Raw genomic sequence first — 21,472 nt, forward strand, 5'->3', positions numbered from 1 at the left:
ATTCCATCTCATTCTTTTGCATGTTCAATATATATGTTTGTCTCTTTCTATAACGCCTCAAGTTTTCGTGTTACACTTGATTTTACTCCTCATATAATTTCCGTACCGGGCTCTATAACTCAAATCGTTTCTTAAGGAGTAAACTCCAAAAAAAAAAAATTGATTCGTAAAAAAGTTTTCTTACCTTTTATGAAGATTATTTTATATGAAATCTCACTTGACTGAAATATTTTTTATATTCATTATTTTTATTCAAGTATAATATAATGTTTTTGAAAGCATATTATCTTTGCGCAATATATCAATAATACTGTTATACATCGACGTTTGAATATATTTCGACTGAATTCGATTCCTCGTGTGAAGCGTTTCATTACTAAAGTATCAAAGATTTTTCATAGGCCTCATACACGTGTCTTTATATTATGTAAGATTTACAGAAAAACAAAACGATCCGTATTAAGGTTATGTAGCATTCCTACGTTTACCGACCGAGTAAACTCACACTTTTTCTTCGTCTATTAAATATACAAATGAAGGGAAAAGGTTCAAATTCCGACGGTGCATCGTTCTTTCGTAGTGGATTTCAGGAACTTACTTATACCGAAATTATTGTAATTCCTAGTTTTCGTTCAGCGACCTCAATATTGCTTGAAAATAATCTCTCAAAGGATTACTTTACTCCAAATTTTTTGCGGAATTGCGAAAAGTATCTCAATTATGCACTTTTTGGATCCAAAGTGCGGGAAATGTGGAAACGGTAACACGTGTCAAATAAAACCACCCATTTTTTTTGACGATTTTCCGGATTTCAGTAACTTTCCTGAATTTTGCTAGAAAAGATGGATGCACCGTCGACATTTTAACCCTTTCCATTCATTTGTTTATTTAACATACGGTGAATTTGCTCGGTCGGTAAAAGTAGGACTGTTGCATGACCTTAAACGAAAATTATCAATTTAGTTTTCTTTTTCACCGAAATCGACATTTAGGTTGCCCTGTTCTACTTAAGGCTTCGCAAACGTAAAACTGTTTTGAGTAAATTTTTAATTGCGCAGCCTAAGTCCGTTTAGTTCTATAGATATTGAGAAAAAAAAATACAACTTCGAATTGTGTGGATCTAAAATTTCCAAGAGAATTGCGGAAAGCTCTATTAAGTAGTATTACCATCTGGCCAATTATCGCAAGCATCGATAAGGATGGAAAAAAAATGTTGAGTTCATGCGGGATGTTTTGTATGTTGTGAATAAGTAATTTCAAATCATTAACGACTAGATGAGCGCGTGATAATTCTCCAAGGATTATGCGGTATTAACGTAAAACGTTGACGTAAATTCTTATGCATAGCCAGCTGAAATTGAGAATCTCGCGCTGTTACGGCACTGAAAGGGTAAACTTAAGTTTATAAATCAAACTGGTTTTTATTTTTATCTCGAACTCTGTTTCTTTTTCCACCTATTTATATAAATTCTATATTACACGTGAGCCAGTAGATATAACAGTAAAAAAAAAAAAAAAAAAAACTTCAAAACAGAAGAAGGAAAGCTTCTGCTTAGTTTTGCATCAGGTATTCGCATTCAACGTAAAATTTCCAATATCGTTTAAACTTATCTATGGGATTACTCACTCACTTTCAGACTATCCGCAAAAGTTCGGTCGCAAACTTGATTGAAAATAATTTTGACTATATAAATTAAAGTGTGTATATTTAGAAGCAAATTATGCACAGTTCATAAAAACGCGGTGAAAACAACATCCGCCATGTAAATGAACCAAAAAAGTTTTCAACACGCGTGTACAAAAAACAATTTCAAATCAAGTTTGAAGATGAAACCTTGTCGAAGGAGACAATTGGAAGATAATTACATTTTACAAATGTGAAACTATCTAGATTCCTCAAAGACGGTCATCGCGTCTGTAAACCGTGGTCATAAAATGTAAAACAAGTTGGCGCGGTATTTTATTATTATTACCAAGCGATTAATTTATCGTTTGCCTAAAAACGTGATCATGTCAAGAATTTTTTTTTCGAATCTCGATGCGTCAAGTCCCTCGAATTTAATATTTCTTGAAAGAAAATTATGTAGGTGTATGTGTATATATGTGAAAAACGAAGTATGAATGAAAAAAAAAATGAAAAGTAAAAAACGTGAATTCAATCACGAATTGCCCGGAATGAGGTACGTTTACACGCTTAGAACCAATTATTGACCCTTCTATTTTTCAAAAATATAAATTGATGTCAGAAATTGTAAATTTCACGATGACTAAAACCAATTGCTAGACGGTTAGACACTACAAACTTATTTTTCGGTAAATGTTAGAACGAACAATCAAACGGAGGTAATAAAAAAAAGTTAATAATTTGGACAGAGTCAGTAACTGATACACTTAGTTGATTTAGTTTTATTTTAATGATGACTCGTTTTACGATCTATTTCGACGACTGAATAGTGTGTTGAACAAAAACTCAATTTGAATAAAGTCAAAGTTATAATTGAAAATAATTGTTTGAATATATCCTATGGTTGAAAATAAAATCTTTAAAAGCAGATAAAACAGCAAACGAAACTTGGAATCTTTTTTTTAATTCGTAGCGATTTTGACACAGAGATTTAATATTGACACCGAATGATTGGCAACGAGGCTTGTAACTTGAGAATAGAGCGAATGTAATTGGTTAATCGTACCAAAGTTACCGGGGATGCATTTTTTATGCGGCAATTAATTTCGTCGGAACGCGCAGCGCAAGCTCTTCACGGAGCTGCGGAGCTTGAAAGAATGTCTCGAAAGACTTAGCCAGCAATTTCTATCCACCGTAATACTCCTGCGGTATACATATTGAGGGCCATTATTCAAATGGGCTTAAATACTAACGCGCTTGGATCACCGAATGGATGGGGGGGATTAATGGAAATTGGTTACCCGGAATCGGTTGGGAAATCGAGGGATCGAGGGGTAAAGGAAGAAAAATAAAAAAATAAATAAACGAAACGAAGAACGAGGAAGGTGAAAATAAGAATAAAATTCCAAACGATCCGAGTCCCTCGACAGCATTAGTCGATTATTTTACACAGCTCAAGAGCTTAATTTAACTTCGTAGCGTGATTTTCAACGCTTCAACGTATAGAATTTATATTTTATAATTCTTACAGCTGACCCGAAATTACAATTAGTTAAACAGCAGATCTACATGCTTGTAGACTTGAAGTCGTTTGTTTGAAATTCTTTCGGTTTAAATTTTTTCAACAATAGTAAATGTCGTAAAATAATGTCGTAAAATTCCTCTAATAAACACGAAATCTTGCAATATCTCACAGAATATTTGAAATTTCATGAAATGATTTTTTTGTAATATTTTTTGTATACTGAAATACCGTCAATTTACGAAATCACTCTCATAGCCACACTCAATTTTGATATAAACCACACACTACATTTTTTATGAAACAAAAGAAAAAAAAATGTGGCGCCCGGAGCTATAATGGGGGGTACATTGAGTTCGGAATATGTATGAACAAGTGACTAAAAATACTAAACACTAAGAATCAGAAAAGAAACAAAAAGATTAGCAGGAAGAAATACATGATCGGGATTTGAACATGAATTTCAACTTCTAAGCTGGTGTTTTTTCTTCTTTTGCTGACCGTTTAACTCCTCAACCTCTGCTGACCTTTGATTACCCTATCACCTTAATGAATCGAATTTGTGTCATTTTTTAAAGCTAATTTATTTGTATCTCCCAAATTAATGGCAAGTTAAAGGCAATCTTTACTCTGAAATAAAAATTGTGGTTTTACACAAAGAAGGGTGATCGGCTACTTTTTTTTACCTCCTATTGGAATTTAGCGTACACTTTTGCAAACATGAAACTCGCTAATTATCCGGAAAGTTTTACATTTCATCCAAATTCATCACCTTTATGAGTAATTGTTTACTTCTCCTCACCTTTTGTGATGTAAGAAGAGTATTGGTTTCGATCGAAAATCACTTTTTCTAATTTCTACGAATCTTCACGTTTTCGAACCTCACAAATCTGAATAAACAGGTTTTTAGAAAAATGGTGGTTTGGATTTCGGTCTGTCGGTCTGTCCGACAAATTCCCGCTATAATCTCGGAAACGGCACGATGAAAAAATTTGAAACTTCCAGGATTTTACACTCACAAGACGGTGACGATAAATTTCCATGTCCCGTTCAATTTGAACTTCCGGTTTTACCGGAAATAAATCGATTTTCAACGTTATACCGACAAACATATAATTCATTCAAATAAACGATCATGTTTTTCTCGGCTTAAATTGTTTTTCTCCTAATTCTTCTTTCAAAACTTTTTCATTCGGTTGCTAAGTCCGATTAATTTCAGATTTGTCATTCGTCCGTTTGCGAGATCATCACGAAAGTTTGTCGGACGGAGACCGACAGACTCTTTCCTTTTCATGGCGATGACGAAATTACCATTTCAACGAATGATCAAGTCATTAATTTTTGCGATAAAATAACTGTGCTAAACTATTGCTCTAATAGTCAGCAACGACATGGTGTCCGACCATTAGGACATTCACCTAATGGCGCTGTAAAAATTTCATTAAAATTGACGAACAATAATTTCATCCAAAACACTGTAGCACGTGATTATTCTAAATTTAATTAAAAATGGCGAGAGGCATGACCAGCTCGGGATGGAGGGAGTGAGGTTGGAAGCTGTTTCGGAGTGATATTCCATGTGTGTACGTGAAACGATCCACCGTGTAATTAAAGGCTTCAGGTAGCCTTCTTACGGTGAAGGTAGGTAATGGCTCTTCTTTCGCCGTTTAAGCTTCTCTGGGCGTCATGCTGTTTCTGCAAAATTATCATTCCTTCCTTCGGATCGATCCTTCTTCGAGTCGACGCACGGGGGACGGAACGGATTTGTTAATGATGTTAGTTAACAAACAATCGATACCGTTTGTCAATTTTACTACAAGACAGTGATACATTGAGTATTTGTCAAATTATTATACGTATTCGCAAGCTATGAAGATTTATTTGAAAATATACTTACCGAAAGATAATAGAATTATAAACAGAAGCTTAGATGTTACGAAAATCCTTGAAAGTCTATAGTATATTTGTTTGATGTTACTTTACGAGTCATTTCATTTTATGCAGAGGAATAAAGCTTGTACAAATTCACTGAAACAGTTATTTTCAAAATCATTTTGGTATCTTTAAATATATAATTTTACAACATTGCGGGAATGTCTGTTATAAATAACAAAAGACAATACCGAATTGACTACTGAGAAAATAAAAAAAAAAAAAATCTATTTCAGTGACTTTATCTCCTGATCAAAATGGGTCATTGCAAAGTTAAATCGAACGAATCTATTAGATTTTCAGCCATTTTTAAAAGATTTGAATAAAAATATTAATGTTCAAGATTTCTCTTAATGATTGTAGTGTTTTTTGTTTTTGTCTCCGCAAATAAATCTCAGTAGCTTGCAAATATGAGAAATTAATAATGACTCAATGCACAACTATCTCTTAATAAAATTAATACAAAGTATAAATCCTTGGCCGACCAACCTGTTCTTAATTTCATTTGTGTTAAGCATCCGGTATTTTAGTGAAGTAACAACGAAGTGAAATAAGCAACGTGGCTACAGTAGTAAAAGTCAACAATTTTGGCGACGAAAATAGTTGTTACAATTAACTACGATGTTCAACTCAGCTGACAAAAAACCACCGAGTCCTTCATACATTTTGTTCCATCATCACGCGTTTTTGTCTATGAGTAAATTAATAAGATCAAATTGATGTATGATTGAATGCAATAAATGGAATGGTTCAATTGACAGAAAATATGAAGTAAGAACTTTTCAGGTTGTCAACTTTATATTAATGTTAACATTAACCAGCAATTAAAGGTATTGTCAACGCTAGTTACGGTCAATTGCACAACTGCATTATATAAAACTAATTTTGTTATCGTTTCAAATCTATAGATTACTTGGAAAAATAATATTTCTTCATATTCACGTTGAACAGAGATTTGTTTGCGTAAACCATCAACTCTATTTTGTTCCAGTCATTGATTAGATTCGCAAAATTGATACTTTGTTATGTGAGAACTTATAATCATGCAAAGAAATGTTACATTCATTGTTTTCCACCCAAATTTTTAAAAATGAAACCAGAACGAATCACCTCATCAAGAATTATATTATAGATTACTCGAAAAAAAAAAATAAGAAAAAATAAAAAAAAAAACATTGGTCTGGACGTTTTTCCCATTTTTATCCGAACACGATTAAAATTCAATTTTAATGAAGTTGTCTACATTTTCATTTCTTATGTTCATGAATTTTGATCTCTGAAATAAGAGTGGGAAAAATGATACGATGTATTCAATATCTGAAAAATCATGTTAAATGAAGCATAATTCAACTTATCTTATTTTACGGACTCATTCTCACATTGTTCATTCTTTCGATTTCAGGGTCTTGATAGCAGCGGAAGACCAGCATTTGTGCTCTATTTCCGGGTTCAGTACTACGTGGACACCCCGTTACTCTTGAGGTAAGTACTTTTTCCACTCGATTTAGATACATTTCGTGTCACCATGAACCGGATATTGCAGCCAATATATTTATTCTGTTTTAATTTATTTATTTGGTTAGTTAGTCCACGGGTAAGTGGCATTCTATTCCTGAGGATCGACGTGAAAATGAATTTTGCATTCATCACATCTCTAAGGCAAAGTTTCAATTCGAAAAGGAGATTAAATTGTTCAACGTGTTTCTCATAAACACTTTACTGTTTGGCTTAGCAATTGGAAGATCTTCGTATCATAGTTTACGCTGTAACATTATTACTGTAATAATAACTGCATTCAAATTGGAAACCGATCGAAATTTTCACTCTAAAATGGATGAACCCGCCGTGTTATCGCTCTTTGACGTGGCGCTAGGCAGAAATTTCAATAGACTTTCTTTCTTCCTCGTTTTTTTTGTTTTTTTTAGTCGTCTCCTTCTCTCTGTTGCAACGAATGCTTGGTTTGGTATCGTGGTACCTGGATCCCTACGGCATCTTGGACCGTTTGGTTAATTGAACCAATCAATTGCCGGTTGAAATACTCCTCGGTGCCACTGTGGGCGATTTGTTACCTTACGAAACCCCCGCTTTATTTACAGCTATAAACACGCTGTTCTTTTTCTCAGTTTGAATTTTCTTCGTCTCTTTTTCGTCGCTGTCGTTCTTTTTTATACCACAAAGAGAGCGGCATGTACCGATTAGAAGTAGCAGCCGGTAGTCCAGAGATACCGGCGTTTATTTTCCACCATGCCACTCCAGTAGCCGAACAACGTGTACAAGTGTTTGACCGATGCTCTGATAATTAGAAATTATTACCTGCTCTGTGATAAATAGTCCTCTGTCTGCGCTAAATAATAAACTATTCTGCTCGGTAATTAAAAATCGTTTTAGGATTACCGGCGGACAAAAACATAGACTGTGATTTCAGTTTCTGAATTTTTCTGAATACCAACGTAATGCGTTTTGACGGTTATACGATGTTGAAAGTGTTCGTATATTCTCAATTATAAATGTGTTGAAATACTGTTGGAAAGAAGTCAAATTTTTCTAGACTTCATATCGGTTGACACAAACTTTAATGACATTTGCATAGATTTGAATTTAACGAAGAAAATTGGTCTGCTGGTTTTGGAAATACATTTTATACAAAGCGAGCATGTTTTACGTGTTTCTCCATGCGTGTTTTCCATACACAAAGGGCCTGTTTCTATGACGGTCGAGTGAGTCTGCGAATGCGCCTGCGCAGAGTACTGTAAAGACCACTTTTGAGTCCTAAGAGTTGAAAATGGTCGTTTCTGTACTGCGCGCATGCGCTCTCGCAAACAAATCTGACATTACGCGACCCTAACCTCAATTTCGTGATTCGTGGAAAAACGCGTAACGTACTCTTGTAAACTTTTGATCTATGAAGAATCGTGTGCAATAAGGAAACAACAAGTCTTTGTCGACTGCACTTCTAGTCGATTATTCATATTTAAGATCATCGCATGAGCCGGAATCTTATCAAAGATATGACAAAATATTTTTATGTACACTGGCCAGTAATTTATGTTCAAAACATATTCTTTGGTGTTTAATGGAACTGTATTGTTGCATAAAATTCCCTTTGGCATTAAGAAGAACTCGCTTTCTTTTCTCTTCATGTTATTTTAAATCGTAAGCTGTTTACTAAAATTCCTGGTACGATACGTTTTAAAAAAGTCGCAGCTGGACGTAAAAATCGTTTCAATTGCAAAATCGGCAGTTTTTTAAGAAATTGATCTGTCAATTGAAGAGTACAGAACATTTGCTGGTAATTGAAGTAAATTATTTTCCGTGGAAATTTAATGAAATCATTGTTATTGGTTTTGGATTTACAGAAAATCACATATCTTATTGATAAATATTGCGGTGGTTATACGGAGGTCGTCTCTTTTTTTACTTATTTACACCGAAAAAGTTACTTAAATACATAAACAACACATGAACGACGAAAATCGTATGTTGGAAAGTATTCCGGTAGTTGGAACTTTTTTTTTATCAAATCAATGAATAAATTATTAGATTATAAATGTGTCCTGCAGACATTGTTTTTCATTGTACAATTCATCTATCTTCATTCGCGATTCAATTACCGCTATTAAGCAACGGCATGTGCTCTGTAATACATACGTACACACCTCGAATTGCATTGCGGTTTTTGCAAATTCTTTTTTTCTTTTTTGTAAATCATAAAAATGCATGTCTGTTAGAATTAAAATACGAGCTATTTTTATGACAATGATACTGGGTCAATTTTTGACGTAGGTACGGTAGTAGGTTTGCAACGAAGCTTTTAGAGGTTTTTAACGATATAATTTTCGGAACTGAAGCTCCACAATAGCTAAACTTTATCATTTCAGGTGCTGAAAAATTCTCGATTGAATATTGCTTCACTTTTTTATAAATTACAATCACCTGTTTTATATTCTCTTTCTAAATCGATTTATTACTGAGTTAACCATTGACCATTTTACATTACCTCAATCGTTGTTGCATGTTGTCTGGCTCTCTCACTTAGCAATTCACTTCCATTTTGCACATAACTGTAATCAAAAATTCTCAATGAAACTGATTTTTCATCGTTCATTTATATTTTTCAAAAATCTCGTTATACTTGGAGATGGCAAATTGTTTCAAGAGTTTAATTATAACATTATATCTTACGTACTATATGTACGTGACAACTATTTGTGTTTCACTAAAATCAGTATAGAAATAGCACCGTTCCATTATTTTACGAAATGAAAATAGAGTATACGCGTTATGCCAGTTGAAATTTTATTAACTCACCTTTCGTAAGTAGAAAGCATTAATACCAAATCACTCTTTAACTGGTGAACACAAGGAAATGAAAATTCGTATCAACTATCGAGCGTTTCTTACTTTAATATTCTTCATGAATATTTTGGTCGCGGTTTCAACTTTGAACATTTTCGACTCCACCTGAAAACAATTTAAATTGCATAAGTTTTCGGAAACACAAATTAAGTTTATGATGTAAAATTTGCCAACGTGAGTAGATACATAGACTCGTCGACCACAATTTACAACAAGATGACGAAGAAGACAACGAAGACAAATGCAATCGCGGCATCATCATCAGCCGAAAACGATCAATTACTAAAAAGATCTCCATAAATTGAAAACTTGAACGCATCGATGCTAGTTACTTTGCGATGATAATTTTTCTTGCTGCGATTAATCGTCCCAAGTAACAATCTGAATCGATCAGTTTTACTGGTCCGTTTAAATGGGTCACAACGATATTCACTATATGCGTAGTTTTTTGAAATATTACAAGAAGGTCGATCTCGCCCTGATAATTCGGACCTCGTGATTCGGCCTGAAATTCCACCGTTTTCAAAAATTTTCACCGTCAATCTTTTCTCGCCTCAGCCTCATAAAACCGTTTCTTTACTTTCCAGCGATGAGACGACCCGGCACCATTACTATCTCCAGCTGCGCGACAACGTCGTCCGACATGGCGGCGGGGTGGAAAGCCTCCACCCCCACCACCCCTTGCACAAACCGGGGGTGGTTGCGCCCTTGCTCGCGCTTGCAGGGCTCGCTCTTCAGGCCGACCTCGGCGACTATTCCGAGGAGCGTCATCGACCTCACGCCGGTTCGGTCGGTTACTGCAAGTCTACCGACTACCTTCCACCCCACGTGAGTCCATTACTCTTACGATTTCCATCAACCATGGGATATTTCCCAATGGGGGTGATGGTGAAGGGTTGAAAATTTATTGCTCACTTTTGGGAATCGTGTGATGATTATGTTTATCGCATGTTTGTGACACGCACGCGTGTTGAATAAAAAAACGCTAGCGTTTTTATTCTATTTTCCGCACTACGTCGACTGTAATGAATGAGGTGTACAGCCGGACAACGAGTTACAACGGTTGGCTCAGTCGGTGAATCAGCTGCGAAAGTTACCGACTCTGTGGAGAAGATAACTGACAATGAGTAACGACTGGCAGGTGCTGCCCTCTGAGTACACAAGTGTGAAACATCTTTTACTATTACTTCGTGGTTTGGACAAGTTCAGTTTTCACAGCTTTGATTAAGGGTGAATGTGGGCTTTACCCGTGAAACAAAAATTAGCCAAAAAGTAAAACCAGTTTTAAAATATTCCAACACTGTTATTTACGTCAATGAATTGTGGTAGAAACAAAAATATTTAAAATATTCGAGTAATGATTTTATAATTGAAATATTCAAAATTATTGAATTGTGGTATTTTTGATTTCATTCTAACGTTTTTAAACTCCGGATGGTAGTAGAAGAGACGGAGGCACGACGGACCCCTTAAGCCGTTAATTATTTTTTGTGGTTCTTGAGCACCGGCTACAAGTTGTTTCGATGTATCTCGAACAGGTTCATCGTTATTTTTCGACGAGTGAAAACAAAAAAAAAACAAAAAAAAAAAGACAACAACAAAAGTCCGGGCCGCGAACCCTCTCCAAAAATTCAACACATTTTTTTTTCTTCTAAATAACTGTATCCTTTAATTCTATTTGTATTGAATGAATCATTGATTATATTATCTATCAATATGTATGACAAAAAAAATGTATACTCCGAAGCAAATGGCCTTTATCTCAAATATAGTTTTTAAATTAAAGGAAAAAATTTATTTTGCCAACATATTTTGGGGGGTTCGTCGTGCCCCGATTTCTCGTACAGGTTGGGTGAAACAGAGCAGAAGACCATAATACAAATATGAATCGATCAAAATGTACTTTAAATTATATAAATGCAGGCGGTTTTTACTAACCTACTCTGAAATGCATAAGTGCAGGCAAAAATTTTACGCTGAATTACATAAATGCAGATGGATTCCGGTGAAGCGTATACTGGATTGAATAAATGCAGGTGGACTTCAGGGGGAATTTAATATAAATTGCATATAAATGCAGACAGCTTAACCCCATGAGATTAAAGCCTACGAGACATTGACGTGAAATACCCTCGTATGTGGCAATAAAAATCTAATTTACACTTTTCTTTTTTTTTTTTTGTGCACATTTCCCAGATGTGTATCGAGAAGAATATACTTAGTATTCTTAGCGCCCAGCATCGAGATAATCGCGGATTGTCACGAGAGGAAGCGGAGCTCCAATATATCCGGGAGGCGGTGCTCCTGGAAGCGCCGCTCAACGCGCACCTCTACCGGCTTCGTAGGAGCAAAAATGAAGCCGGCCCTGGACGGATCCTTCTCGCGATTTGCGCTCGTGGAGTCCGCGTATACGCCGAGGAAGAGACGCCTCGAGTATTTGCCTGGAACAACATCGGCAAACTCTGCTTTGATGTAAGTACTTTCGCTCAATCTGCGGAACTCTTCAAGAGATAATCGCGTGCCCGTTTATTCTTGCAATACATACATTTGCACATACGTACAATTATATTCATCGTGAATAACCCCCATAATGCGAATCTAAAATTGTCGGATACACTTAACGCTACATAATTTTACTGAAGAAATAATTTTCCTACATGATGCGGGGGGGGGGGGGGGGTGCACTTTAATTAAAATTGACCCTGCCTGATATTGAACGTAGAGAGCTGCAGATTCGTTTTTTGACTTCGTTTATTGATAGAAATAATCATCTTGAACGGGAAATTAATTCAATTATTTTTAGGCTGTTTGTAAAATGTTTATTTAAAAAAAAAGTAAAGATATCGAAAGTGCAATACGATTCATTATTCAAAACCGTTTTCTGAACGCGTGAAAACATCGGCAACTCTTAATCTTGAAAATTGTGAGAGGAAATGAATTTTTTCAAGAAATTTTTTCTCCGTCAACTGTTATTATTTTGCTTTTTTATTATATATCGACGTTACACAGGTTACCTGACTTCAAAAATATACAATATCAACAGTCCAACTCTCATCAACGATTATTGCGTTATTTAACGCTGACGCTGAAAGACTGAAATATAGTATTTCGCACAAGCTGGAAGCGCGCATGATACAGTTAAACATCATTCATTCTATCACAGTATTCACAGTTCTCGGCTTACACACAGGGGCAGAGTGATTCGTGAACGGATAATTTTTTGGCCAAGTCGATTATGTTGGCAACGCAGAATCGACCGACAGCGCCATCAGCGGCCAGCCGTAAACCCGTTTGAATTTTATGTTGTTGGTTTCGGTTGTGTTTAGGAAAACTGCGTTTGTTTCGCGGTCGGCCGGTGGTGGCGCTGTGAATTGATTACGCGTTGATTTTGCGTTGCCAACGTAATCAGCATGGCCGAAAAATTAGTCGTGTTTGAATCACTTTGAATCAAATTTCGTCTATAGCAATTTGTATTTATTTCACACTTTTCTGAAGCTGCATGCCACAAGTGTCTTAAATTAACGACACAGTTATGCAACCCATAATTATAACAGCTTTTTCAATAAAAAAATTTCCTCCCAATTCATCCCTTCCCACAATTTTAACGATTAAGAGACACCGATTTTTTCACCTGTTCAGAAGACGGCTTGGAACAATTAATCATACTGCATTTTTGATATCGGCATTTTTTCAAAAATGACATTTTGCAATCAGCCTAAAAATGACTGAATTAAATTACCGTTTCAGGTAGTTATTTCTATCGAGAAACATAGCTCGAAAATGAATCGACAGCTCTCTATGCCCCCTTAAGTATTTAATAAATACCATTCAATTGCAATGCCCAAAAAAAAAATCGGATATATTTGACTCTTAATCTGAAATTACATTAGATTTTCAAAATTCTAAGTTATTCTGATTTTCTGTCTTTAATTTGCAGCGTAAAAAGTTTGAAATTCGGGCAGTTGACCAACCGGACAAACTCACCTTGTACAGTGGGTGCGATGACAAAAGTAAATTATTGTTGGGACTCTGTCGAGACACCCATCAATTTTCCATGGCTATAGCACCACGACTGAGCGAGGCGAGACGTCGCGAAGAAGAAGGTGAGATATATTATTACGTTAATAGATATATGCCGAGCGTTTAACCACTTATCAGTTTGTGTGTGCATTTCATATGATTTCGTAGATTTTTTTGGAATTTCAAAGGATTTAAAGCAGTACATCTGATTTGATAGATTTGAAAGATTTCAGACGATCTCCAAGAATTTCAAGAAACTTCATAGTTTTAGTGATTATATGTCACCTCAAAGATTTCAGATGATTAGACAAGGTTTAACAGAATTTCGGAAAATTTTGAAAGTGTCCGTAGGATCTCAAAAATTCCATTTGATTTCTAAGATTTGAGATATTTGGGATTGTTTCACATGTCGTTATGTAGGATTGTGCGTCAGTAGTGTACATCGGCGTAGGTTGATGATGAAATGGAACCAGTAACTAGGATACTGATTTAAGTTGGTATCGCTGTAAGAACCAATAGCGCCCTCTGCCTGCAATCCCCTATTGGTCCGTATTGCGATACCAACCTGAATCGGTACCCTAGACACAGTTTCCGTTTCAGAATCGACTTCCGCATGTATACATAAGATTTGAAAGGTGGTCAATTCCTTGCTATATGACATGTTAATTAGGAGATTGCAAGTAATGAACAAAACTAATACAATTTATCTCATAATCCAATTATAAACCTGGGATAAGCTAAGTTACGTTCAACCCACACAGCAAATCTACACGGTTGATGAAAAGAACTACATCACACCGTATAATTCGTTTTTGCAGAGCGGAAGGTGCTGCGAGACTGCTACATGTACCCAGCGAGGTGCAAATTAAGCTTAGCTGCACGAGGCGCTCGGAGTGACCAACGCATCTCTGTTATTTCAAGTACTTCTTCCAACACAACGTCGGGCATAGTGAGCGATCGAGTTCACAGTGAAGATGAACCTGATACTGCACCAGCTTCAACAGAGTGTCTACCTCGGCTCACAGAGTATCCAAACCACACGCAGCCATCGCAAATCATCAACGGCACTAACGGTGACGAGCATTCCAGGCCGTCGTCTCCTGCTTCTACGGTGGATGGTGAGAATAAAAAAATTAAGAATCACATCCTTCCAACTTACCTTTTTTAAGAAAATAGACTTGCTCTATTTGTGTGCTGAAATTTGAAGGAAATGGATTTTCTTTCAACACTTGTAACAACTTCTGTACAGAAGTTGACAACATCGAAGCTACGCCGTCATCTGTAGCACAGCAACGCCTCGTCTCGACCGCAGGAGTAACAGCGGAAGGCTCGCAGTGCAGCAGTAATTGCAGTACAGTGGTTATTGTTAATGTTCCCGATGGTCCTCCTCCACAAATACGAAGAGCATCTGCAACGTCAAGTCTCGAATTAGGCTACTCGCATACGGCCCAAAATTCAGCTGTTTCTTCAGAGACTGCGAGTTTTCCTGGTGCGATTTACGATAGGTGTAGAAAAACTGGAAAATATGCCGGTGAGTTCCAGTTTACATTCGTCTTTATATTCTGCAAATGCGAGTTTCCTTGATATGCAAAGATTGCGAAGACTCGAGGCTCCGAAAATTTTAGGAATTATTTCCAAGGTATAAAATTTCAACTGTGCTTCTATATAATGCCGATAGGTAGTATAAATTTGTAATTAACTTGTCAAAACGATATTCTTTACGTGCTGGACGAGAATTTAACTTCTTTTGAATAAGGTAATGTGGTAATTAATTGATGTTTCTTTTAAGCATTTAAGTATGCAGCTGCGATACCAATTAATAATTCCATCTATCGCATCAAATGAAGCTACGAAAACCATTTGACAAATTCACGAAATATCCTTTCTGCATTTTTTTCAGGCACTGACATTGCTAGTGAAACAAGTGGCGTTTATACTCTGAGGAGTAGTGAAATGCAAGACGAACGTAACACAGATGTGTACTCACCAACAGGAATCGCGAATGCATCTCCAGCTGCGAGTGACGTTTGCGCTATGAGTTCGGTTCCCTCAACAACAGACGAAGCCTCAGTGACTTCCGGCTTCTACACAATTCACAGCGGCCTGAGATCAGAGACTAGTGGTGTCTACACCGAAGACGTAAACACAGAAGATCAGGAGCCGATATACAGTATTTGCAAAGACGGTGATCAGGTTGAAAACAGGAATTCGGGAATGGACGAGGCGCTTCTTGAACAGGAGCTCGAAGACTCGAGGTCGAGAAGCAACAGCATTTTGAGCGCTGGCAGTTTCAGGGGAGATGGGAGTGACCCATCGGACGTAGGACCTCTTCTCTCCGCAGACGAACTCTCCGATTTAATCGTTGGGAGATATCCGCCTCGCAAGACGATCAGCAATTCCATGGACTCGGACTGCGACTACGTAACCCTTCCGCCTCCGCCACCACCTCCTAGAACTGACAGTGAAAGGCAGCTCCCTCTTCCGCCACCGTATCCAGTGAGCGGAGATTACGCGACGATTAAATCGCCCATGAGCGAAGCTTCCATCGAACGGGAACCACCGCCACCGCCTCCATACAACGCTGTTCGAGGGGATTTCGTTCCTCTGCCTCCACGAAGGTCCGATCCTCCGCCGCCTCCTCCCTACACGGCACCGAGAGAAAGGATTCAGATCCCTCCGCCAACCCCCCCGAGGAACGACGCAGTCACTCCAAGGGAGCCTCCACCACCGCCGCCGTACCCTGAAATTCCAGATCATCAGGAGGCCGTTTCGACGCTGTACGATAAGAGCGATGAGGAAAATGGTGCCAAAGTTACGGCTGGTAAGTCCTACGGCAGTCTGAATAGAAGCAACGCTGTTTCGACATCTTCGTCAAATTTCTCTTCGGGGATCGTAACGAACGTAGTTCAGACCGCAGCACCGAAACCACCGCCTAGAATTCAACCGCCGACCTATCCTGGGGACAAAATGAAACCCACTCCGGTTCACGCTCCAGTCGCCGCACTCGTCGTTGGGCCTAATAACTATTTGGACGTCCACGCTTCGCGGGGTGGATCGCTGCTTCTTCCTTACCTCTCACCGGCTCCTCCGCCTACGACGCATTCCAGACAACCGCCACCGCCGCCACCCAGCTTAGCTACCGTGTACACAAGTCAGGTAGCGAGATCGCAGATCGAACAGTACAAGCAACAATTGTACTCCGACGTCGACTTCGTCATGTTCCCACTGAAGGATCCGGCCGTTTCTAAGCAGGAGTACATCGACGCTAAACAAGGATCGCTGATTGCAGCAATGGCGGCTTACCCTCCACCGCCTTACCCTACTTTTAACAATAAATCGTCGGTCGTTTATCGCAGCACGCCTTATCTGCCGGGTTCTTCGTTCTCTTCACCGTCCAAATACGCTTCTAACCAAAACTTGAGTATCACCGGCGATTCTTCAGGTGGTAATTACTTGCCGCAAGGCAATGTAAGCAGCCACTACGCGGCGAGCACGAGCTCTTTGTACAGCGGAGCAACCTGCTCATCTGGAGGAAGCCATAGTCTTCGAAGAGAACCACCTGCTCCTACGCATCCTCATACTCTACATGGATTTTCAAGAACTAAAAGCGACGATAATATACTTAAAAGTTTTGACTTGTCGCTCAACACTAGGGTTTCGTCTTTGTTGCAGCCGAAACATCGACGGTTACCACCGCCGCCGCCCCCACCTCCTTATGAGATTCAGGTAAGATCAGATTTAGTTAGATTGGATCTTGACATAAAATATTTGCTTCTCAAAATGATATTTAACCGATATTTGAATACAGCTTCATATTTTAACGTCTGAAGAACATGTCGTCAAGAATACTGTCTCCAAGTCGGTTCGGCCGTGTTAGAAATATCGTAGAAACTGCAAAACGTCACCAAACGAAATGCTAGATGTTATTGTCAATAATAATGATTTCTATTGATAGATTTTAATGAAAAATATGCAAATGTACCTCGATCTATATCATTTTCCATGAATTAAAGCCCAATTGAAATTCATAGTTGGCAGTCAAAATGTGCATTCCCAAAATTCGTCTTTTTTCTGCCATCTTCTTGTATACAGAGTGAATTCCTAACGACTGCATGGTCTGTTGTCTGCTGAAATTGAATGCGCACGCGCTACGATCCGAGGGGAGTTGTTTATCAGGGCGACCAACCATTTTAAATTTAGACGACAGTTCGCCGCGATGGATGTAACCAATGTAACCTCAAAAATTTTGACAGTTGTCGTTGGTAATTGTGCTCAATTCTTGACTGTCAAAATGTTTGAGGTTAGATACGGCTGCTTGCCTTGGCAAATGGCCGCTCTTGGATTGTAGCGCGTGCGCAATAAATTTCAACAGATGACGGACCATGCAATGGGTAGCAAATCATTCTGTACACACATATAGTATGTATACATGTGGTGTTTGATTTTCATGGAGCTTGAAAAGATAACATTATCGTTCGAACGTAGTCGTATTATTTAGAGCGACCCGAATTGAAGAAAACTATCTCTAGTTGAACAAGGAAATGGATGTCTGCTGGATGAATTTTAGAGCAGAAAAAAGTATAAATATTCTATACGATTTCAGATTCGTCAGTCTTTCGTAGGTTCTTCCCCAACGATCGGAAAAGAATAGAAACGGATTGAGAATTTCAATACGATCTATTTCGATTTCTTTATCCAAACGGATGTTTCGTATTCTTTGAAAAGAATTAATTCGGATAGAAAGAATTGAATCGGATTGATAATTGCCATCCCTTATTCTAAATAAATAATTGAAACGAACAAGCTATTAGAAGTAGCATTGTCGCGAATATGACGGGATAGGAAAGAACAGGTAAAATCGAATAGAAACGAATAAACATTTAAGAATTAAAACGAACAGTGTCTCATTGGAATAACTCATGCTTAATTCGGAAACTTAAAGAAATGGGATTCATAATTCTGCTAATCGTTCCGTTTCTATTCTTTTCCGATTGCTGGGTCATTTATCACATTCGTTCTTGCTCTTGATGTTGTACTTAAATTGTACTAATTCTTTCAGTTAAATTATAAATGACTTCAACAAGGAGAAATATAACTCTCAGTCTGATGAAATGTAACTGAACGAATTGGCGTATTTGTTACAGACTTTGGAAAAGAGTCAACCTCTTCCATCGACCTCCTCATCGTCGATAAATACGTCAAAGTTGAATAGTTCGTCCATGGGAATGCCGGAAAGGGACGATGGTAAGGATGACGGGATGTTGGACATACGAACTTTACGTGAAAAAAGTCGAAATTTAGACTTGCCACTAATATCGGCGCTCTGCAATGATCGGTACCTTCTGAAACAAACGAACGCCTTTGTCCTACCCAAGCACCCTACCGAAGGCAACGTTGTTTCATCTTCGAAATCGAGCTCGAGGAGCAGTAGCGGGACTTCGAGTAGAAACAAGTACCCAGTGAGCGGTTTATCCACAACACAAATTTCCAAGCCCCCTAGGAAACCCTCCACAAGTACTCACAGGCATCCTGGAGAAGCTAAAGGAAATTCTCACAGATTACTGGCCGCTCCTGGGCCATCGCCTGCCAAAAAGGATCCCACAAGAGCGTCGCATTCATAGTTCAGCAAAGCAGTGATTTCTATCTATAGAACATGGTTTGAGATCTGCAGAAATTTGACTGTTCTTATCGGGCCGCGGATCAAGGCTACGAACTGCCAGAGGTAAGTCTCAGTGGCGAGTGTTTGGATTAGAATCACCTGTTATAGTAACTCGGATAGAACGACCCATTGGACTTAGAGACCTGGCCAATACAACAAGTGCAGCAAATGTGCTGGTTGCCGATCTTTGCTCTCGACACAAAAATTTCTGAACTACTTTTGTGCCGCATTATATTTTATAAATAGTTTTTAGACTTCTTCAAAGTTCGTGATTTTAACTACATTTTGTGGTGAAATGGAAATTGAAATTTTTTCATTCGAGATTTTTAAAAATCAACTGACAATTTTGATACATGATAAAAACGGTTGACAAATATTTTATAAAAAAATTCAGAGTTTGTGAGACTTTTTCAGAATTGGTTCTTCCAGCATTAATTAATTTATTTTTATTTTATTTTTTTTTTTTTCGAACAAATGGGAATATTTATCCATCAGGGTTATTTCCCTATTCTTAATCAAAGAAGTTGTATGTGAATAGATCAACATGAAAGTGTGTAAATAAGGCCTGAGTACATTCTATTTGAATGTTTGAACTGTTTACTTGCTGAAAAAACATTATTCAACAGTATTGCAGACTTTGAATACTTTGAGCTGCATTCGAAAATAATTAGTATCCTGAAAATGCGTTTGATGAATTTATCAATTGAAATTACACTCGAATCAATTCAGTGATGTCAAAGCTTTAATCGAATGCAAATCATCGTATTTAGTCCATAATTTTAGCGAGAATGTTGTTATTTCGTCACCGATCGGAGTAATAAGTTCCCCACTTGAGCACCGAATTCTTCAGAAACAATTCAAATTAAATACTCGTATTTGCCACTTGAAAGATTTCAACTGATACGTCCTTTCAGAATTGAAATATTTATGAAAGATTTCAAATATTCTATTTCAAACGTTTTTCAAACTGAGAGATAAGTTGTAGCTTCAACGTTACTTAAAATTGAAACAGAGCGAACACATACATATTTCTCTACATGTCACGTCTTAACGTCATTCACTGGTATACCTATACATACTACGCATGAACGTATGAAAAATGTAAGCAAGTAGCTTTTTTATTCTCAATCTTTGTAATTATTATATAATTGTACACAATATTTTTAATGTATATTGCATATTATGCAATCAATGAAACAAATGTTTTTTTTTTAAACAATAAATAAAACTTGTAAAGAGCATGCCATGCAAAGTCCGTGACATTAATAATTCAGTTTTTCGATTGAACACATTAAAGATTAGTGAAAAAGAGAGCTACGTTACAGAATTATCTAACATTTAATTGAATGTATTTCCGAAGCATTGCACACCAATGAAGAATTCGTTGCGAGGTAAAAATTGTTTATTGTAGAGGATTCGTTCAATAGAATAAGTTTTTTTTTTTTTTTTATTTTCTTTTATTTTTTTTGGGAATCGCATTCATGTTCATCCATTTCAACATGAGGATGATCCTGCATGCTCAACATTTTTACACAATTATAGAGCTTAGTTGGTTAAACCCGCAAAACAAACTGCTAAATTTTGTAATTTCGTTAACGGCTTTCTCTTGTTAAGACGCCGCTGAACTGGCTTGTCATATATATAATATTTCGTGATGTTATAAGCGGGGAAACTTCTTCGTTAAAGTGCATGCCGAAAATTTAGTTAGCTTTCCGTAAATATGGCTCACTTGAACGAGGAAATTTTCAGGTAGCAGGAGCTCGTTCATGATATTCGCTTTCCTTTTACGTCAATTTTCTGGTACAGCACGATACTAAGTCATTTTATTGGCCTATTCCGGTAGATCTGAACAATTAAATCACTCGGTGTCGACTCTTTTAGTTCTACGTTGAATGTCCATACAAGCTGTTATAGCGCTTATGCTGTCTCGAAATATGACAAGCCAGTTCAGCGGCGCTTTGAGCACGTTTCGAAGGATTACAGTGCCAAAATAATGACTTTTTTTTTGTCTATATCTCTATCACGATGACAATGAGAAATTATTGAGATACGATTTATAGTAATGAAAATGATTGCCAGAAATCATTTTAATACATTTGATAGAGAGCGGACGTTGAATGAAATACCTAGCTATTTAGTCAATTATACTATTGATCAAATATGTAATTTCAAATAATTTTCATAGTCCGTGCTTCTTCATCTCAGGGTGCCATTTTTCATTGTATAATTTTTTAATTTCATCACGACTTTCAATGTATTGTGAGAACCGTAAATATACCTGAAGGCTTCATTGCGTATTATGGTACAAGGCTTGTCACAAGCAGTGTGAATGTCAGGTGTTCATTGGTGATTATATTTA

At 37.3% G+C, this 21,472-nt stretch overlaps 2 protein-coding genes across 8 annotated transcripts in view; one reads left to right on the forward strand and one right to left on the reverse strand.

Annotated features, from left to right (window-relative positions):
- LOC124300090 (putative sodium-dependent multivitamin transporter) overlaps positions 1-10,084 on the reverse strand; it is a 68,003-nt gene extending 57,919 nt beyond the window's left edge. Inside the window, exons 1-3 of one of the 3 annotated variants that reach the window (XM_046753764.1) lie at positions 9,895-10,084; positions 9,387-9,539; positions 9,076-9,139 (exon numbers count right to left, since the gene is read on the reverse strand). In XM_046753764.1, the coding sequence (XP_046609720.1) occupies positions 9,076-9,139; positions 9,387-9,406 (84 nt within the window). In that variant the 5' untranslated portion in view covers positions 9,407-9,539; positions 9,895-10,084. Of the gene's footprint in view, positions 1-9,075; positions 9,140-9,386; positions 9,540-9,894 lie in introns of those variants that run through there. The other 2 variants (XM_046753765.1, XM_046753762.1) reach the window with 2 other exon arrangements.
- Positions 1-20,199, forward strand: part of LOC124300089 (protein expanded-like) — a 140,955-nt gene extending 120,756 nt beyond the window's left edge. For 4 of the 5 annotated variants that reach the window (XM_046753753.1, XM_046753757.1, XM_046753754.1 and 1 more), the window contains 8 exons: positions 6,481-6,560; positions 10,022-10,262; positions 11,631-11,906; positions 13,372-13,537; positions 14,273-14,572; positions 14,704-14,985; positions 15,355-17,180; positions 18,599-20,199. In XM_046753753.1, the coding sequence (XP_046609709.1) occupies positions 6,481-6,560; positions 10,022-10,262; positions 11,631-11,906; positions 13,372-13,537; positions 14,273-14,572; positions 14,704-14,985; positions 15,355-17,180; positions 18,599-19,075 (3,648 nt within the window). In that variant the 3' untranslated portion in view covers positions 19,076-20,199. The remainder of the gene's footprint in view (positions 1-6,480; positions 6,561-10,021; positions 10,263-11,630; positions 11,907-13,371; positions 13,538-14,272; positions 14,573-14,703; positions 14,986-15,354; positions 17,181-18,598) is intronic. The other variant, XM_046753756.1, reaches the window with a different exon arrangement.
- The last annotated feature ends 1,273 nt before the right edge of the window (positions 20,200-21,472 follow it).

This window comes from Neodiprion virginianus, chromosome 3 (genome assembly GCF_021901495.1).
Source record: "Neodiprion virginianus isolate iyNeoVirg1 chromosome 3, iyNeoVirg1.1, whole genome shotgun sequence".
Classification (NCBI taxonomy): Eukaryota; Metazoa; Arthropoda; class Insecta; order Hymenoptera; family Diprionidae; genus Neodiprion; species Neodiprion virginianus.